Below are 5008 nucleotides of genomic sequence, written 5' to 3'. Positions count from 1 at the left end.
TTGAATGTTTCGTCAAAATTCAATTTGGAAATTATATCACTATAATGATAACAATAATAAATGTATGTGACATGAATTAACTGATATAATTATAGAACAAATTTTATTATTTATACATTTTTAATAGAAATTGATTTATATAATGAATATCATCAAGAAATTGAAAGAATAATCAAATCTAAGATATGTTTAAAATAAAAACAACAAGCCGTCACTAAATAAAAATACGCAAAACATCTAAAGATTACCTAAAATATTCTTTTTATTCAAATTTTATAATACGTTTGTAACAAAAAAAGTATGTAAATTTTTAAATAATATATAAATAATATTCTAATAATAAATTTATATATTTCTTTTTTTATTCTTTGTCATTTTGAAGCGGCTATTATATTAACTTTGCACAAACATTTTTCGCTTTAAGAAACTCTTTAAAATAATATTCAAAGATTATAATATAATATTGAATTATAATAATTCAAAAAGAAGAATACTATTTAATATTTTTAAGATAGTTTTATTGTTTGAACCCTGAAAAAAAGTTATAATTTTTGTAGTCTCAAAGAATATTAAATCTTTTGTAATATAAATAATATTATAATTTGTAATATAAATAAAATATATGAAAAACAGCAACTTTAAATTTAGAAATAATAAGAAATATTTCTCATTTTATAAACACACTGTATACACTATATATTCTGTATACATATTGTGCAATATTTTGAAACTTTTTTCATGTTTTGTGACAACTTGTTGCCAGTGATTCTGATATCTTTTTCTCGTAAATTACGAATCTGTAATTAAAAATGTTTCAGCATGTCAGATTTTTGGAAAAAACCGAGTTAAAGTGTAAAAAAAAGAAAATGCTTCTGATTACTTTTTAAGTTATTGAAAAAAAGTAGGATATAGAAATTTTCGGGAATTAGCTTAACGGGGCATAAGATTCTTTCGTCTTCAAAAGGAATGCCTTATTTTTCATGATTTTTTTTGAAAAGGTACATAAGACTACAAAGTTTGAATTTTTTGTAAATAAAATACATATTTTTGACTGCTAATCATAATTTTTTATTTTATGTTTCCCTGAAAGATATCTATCTTTTTTCTAGGTCCCTTCTTCTTCCATGCCTTGTATGGTATGCATTTCAGAAATATCTCCGATCTGCTTCATCTGAAACAAAAAATTCAAGAAAATTATGGAATAATTTTTTCGATTTCTTTATTTTTTATTTTCTTTTTCAGAAAAAAAGTTGAAATTTTTGTCAAAAACTTTTTCAAGTTCGAAAGTCTGTTATTTTATTAAAAATAAAAAATTTAAAAGTTGCATCCAGAGGGTAGGAATTACAATTTTTTATTAATATTTCAAGACTCTTTTTGAATTTTTTGTTTCAGATGAATCAGGTTGAAGATATTTTTAAAATACATGTCATACTCAGCTTAGGAACAAAAAAGGGAAGAGGGGAATTTTCAATGAAACATAAAATAGAAAATTGATTAGTAGTAAAAAATATATATTTTCATTTACAAAAAAATTCAATCTTTGTAGCTTATCTTTTCCAGAAAAAAAACATGAAACAGCCATATTTTTTGAAGTCGAAAGAGTTCTGTGCCTTCTTAAACGGAAGCTCGAATAATCTTAAGTTACAATCGTAAAATAAAAATAAATAAATTAACATAACAGCATTTTTTGTTGGACAAATTTTTTTAGATGCGTGCACTAATTACTACTAGCATATGCTTTTGCCGTTCGCTGTCTCTTTACGTAGATTTAATTCTTTGAAATATTAATTATTATTATTTCTTTAAAAATATCAATATAAATTTATAAAATATATCGCACGAAATTTTGTTTTATTTTTTTTATCTGTGCATAAAATATTTTCTATACTCAGCTTTCGATTTTAATAAATTTTTAAATAAGTGTATACAGATATATAATGTGAATTTATAATAATTTATGATATTTCTCTGGCGACGAGTAGAAAAATAACATTTTGGCTGAACAAGTTTTACATGCATCAACACAATTTCAGCAGCCAATCATATCTTAACGATAATGAGATATCAAGGCACCGATAAGAAGTGACGCGACGTCAGTCAATTAGTCAAACGAGAATCCCGCAGTCGTTTTTATCTTTCTTCGTCATCTCGATCGTTTGTTTCGATTCTACAATTTCCGGATAATCGTTAATATTGTGATATTTTTTCAAATTTTAATTATATAAGTAGTAAATAATAAATACAAAATTAACATCAAATTAAAAATCTCTACTATGCTACATGGTTTTATCATCAAATTTTTACTTATATTTAAAATAAGTTTTTAACTTACATTTTCTGAAAAGAAAAAAATAGATGTAATTAAAAACTATAATTTAAGAAATCTTCTTAAAATTGACTATTAGTGCATTAATATTTGAGCCATCGTTAACTTTCAGTCACTTTGTATATTTGATATTTTAGCCCATCTTATATACATCTTACATGACGACTATCTACATCATATGACTATTACAGATCATGTGACTACTAATTTTACAGGAAGAACAAAAAAAAAGTGCAAACAAAAAAAGTGCTACTAAAAATATAGATTTGTCATATTAATTGATTTGTCTTTAATATAATACTTCCTAAATGTGAAATTTATAATCTAATATATAATTAATGTCTTGTTAACTATCGCGAAAATTGCAAAATAATAGAAGACTTTTCGACTCAGTTTAATTCGCTTTATCTATACAAAAATGATTGGCCAAAATTTATAGGACACTCTGAAGTATTGATACAATTATATAATATGTATATGAAGTATTAATACAATTATATAATATGTACTACGAAATATATTTTTATAATCATATCCTATTTTCAATTAGAAAGCATTATATCAGTTTCCCACTTTTCTTTATGACATTTTTCTTTAATAAATCTATTTCCTGCTTCAAAAATTGTAAATAAAATATATATTTGTAGAGAAATAATACTTTCATACATAAATTTTCAAAAAAATAAATTATCATAAAATGTTTTCTTCGAGTGCTATAATTATTTCGAACATAAAGTAAATGATTATTTTATATATATATATATATATATATATATATCATGTGATATTATATTATTACGTTGTTACTGATGATATTATATTATGACATTGTTGGAGAGTTATAGATTTGTCACAGAAACGATCACAGAAACGGTCACCTTCTGTTCATCGCGAATGACGTAACAGACGCGAGTGATCATCTTTTCTGTGCGAGAATAGAAAGAACAAATAACGTTTTAGCGATAAATGGTGTTCGATGATTAGTACATGCTATATATATAAGATCGTAGATAATCAGCCATTCGCCGCAGTTTATCTTACAGCAGTAAATATTCTACTACCTACATATTCGTCTTTATCGAGCAAAGCGCTAGTCATTTAATTGGTTGAATTATCTCAAAAATTTCATTATCAATAAGTATATTGCAAATTAGAATACTATTTAAAATTACAAACTTTATTTAGTGAGGCATTACAATTGAATACGAAAATTGAAAATAACAAATAAATGTCCAGAAAGCTTATATTTCCATGAAAAAAAAACAAATTCAATAAAAAAATGGTGAAGATATCATTTTTTGTAGCGTATCCATAGATTAGAAAAAAATAATTAAAAAGAGAAATTTTTAAGATTTTTTAAAAATTCGTACAATGTCATGGAAATCTACAAATGTTCATGAAACAGAAATTTGAAAGACAAAAGCGCAAGAATTGTACTGAATATATATTCATCAACTATTCCGTATTTTTACATTAAAAAATTAATATAAAGAATCTTCAATTGAGGTAAAAATTTATAATAATTGACAGTGAAAAATGAATCTCTATAAACTATTGAATATCTTTGTACAAAGAAGTTCCATGAAAAGAAATATGTAAATCAAATTTTAGAGCATAAAAGATTATAAATTAAGATTGATTGAAGAAGGAACAATCAGAAATGAAGAATAGAACTTTTTAAAGAATTAATTTCGAATTTTTATAAGATAAATACATTTAATACAATAATGTACAAATAGTTAATACTGAAGTTAATGCTGAAGTTTTTATTCTAAATACCTTAAACAAGCTACATTTGTAGTTGTGTCGCTATTGAAGCGTTTATTCAATATTGAGATTAGTATTGTACATTATAGTGAGTCATAAACGGATGAATGGCAATGTGTTGAAAATGGGCGGCAAATCTCCATCATTAGATTGTGAGGAACAAAAGCTGATATCACCAACAACGCCGATGACGCCAATTATGCAAATGACAAAGAACCCGTATTCTTCTTTAAAATATAGGTAAAGCAAAAATGTTTAGATTTTTCCCTTATTTTATGTAAAAAATATAAAAATTCCTTTAATTTCATATTGTTAAAATGAAACAAAATCAGAATATCTGTTGAAAACATCATGAGAAATATTGAGTCCACGCAATCAGTCTAAGTCGCTTGCAACTTTCGCCATGAAAATATTACGAATGATAACACGTTTTAATATTACTTTTTAAATATTTCTGTATACAAGATTAGTATTTACATATTTTAAAAACAAGAAATAAGAAAGACTATAATATAAAATTACAAATTGAAAAATTGTCGATACAAAAAACATTTCTTATAAACAATTATTGTAAAACAATATACTTTTCTTTTAATTTCTTTCTTTATTTTCTCTCTCGAATGTGATATTCCAATCTGTCTGTTAGAGAGTTAAAACATTCAGATAAAAATATAAAATCCAGCAAAAGATTGATATATTAAAATTAGGACATTTTTTTAACAATTTAAATTATTTTATATTGGAAATATTTGTAATGTAGCAGCAATTGATTAGTAATGAAGATAATTATTATGATAATTATTTTCTTATAAGATTATATTCATATATATTAGGTGTAGTAAAAAANANATATACTACTTACTTACTTACTTACGTTACTTACTTAACTTTAACTTAACGTTAACGTTAAACGTT

General features: G+C 23.8%; 1 protein-coding gene across 1 annotated transcript in view; it reads left to right on the top strand.

The window, feature by feature from the left end:
* Positions 1-4217: 4217 nt before the first annotated feature.
* LOC105622025 (G protein-activated inward rectifier potassium channel 3-like) overlaps positions 4218-5008 on the top strand; it is a 55949-nt gene continuing 55158 nt past the window's right edge. The window contains exon 1 of the mRNA XM_012203463.1: positions 4218-4333. Coding sequence (XP_012058853.1) covers positions 4218-4333 — 116 coding nt within the window. The remainder of the gene's footprint in view (positions 4334-5008) is intronic.

This window comes from Atta cephalotes (genome assembly GCF_000143395.1).
Source record: "Atta cephalotes unplaced genomic scaffold scaffold00002, whole genome shotgun sequence".
Classification (NCBI taxonomy): Eukaryota; Metazoa; Arthropoda; class Insecta; order Hymenoptera; family Formicidae; genus Atta; species Atta cephalotes.
Note: the sequence above shows the minus strand (reverse complement) of the source record. Positions and strands in the feature narration are given on the sequence as shown.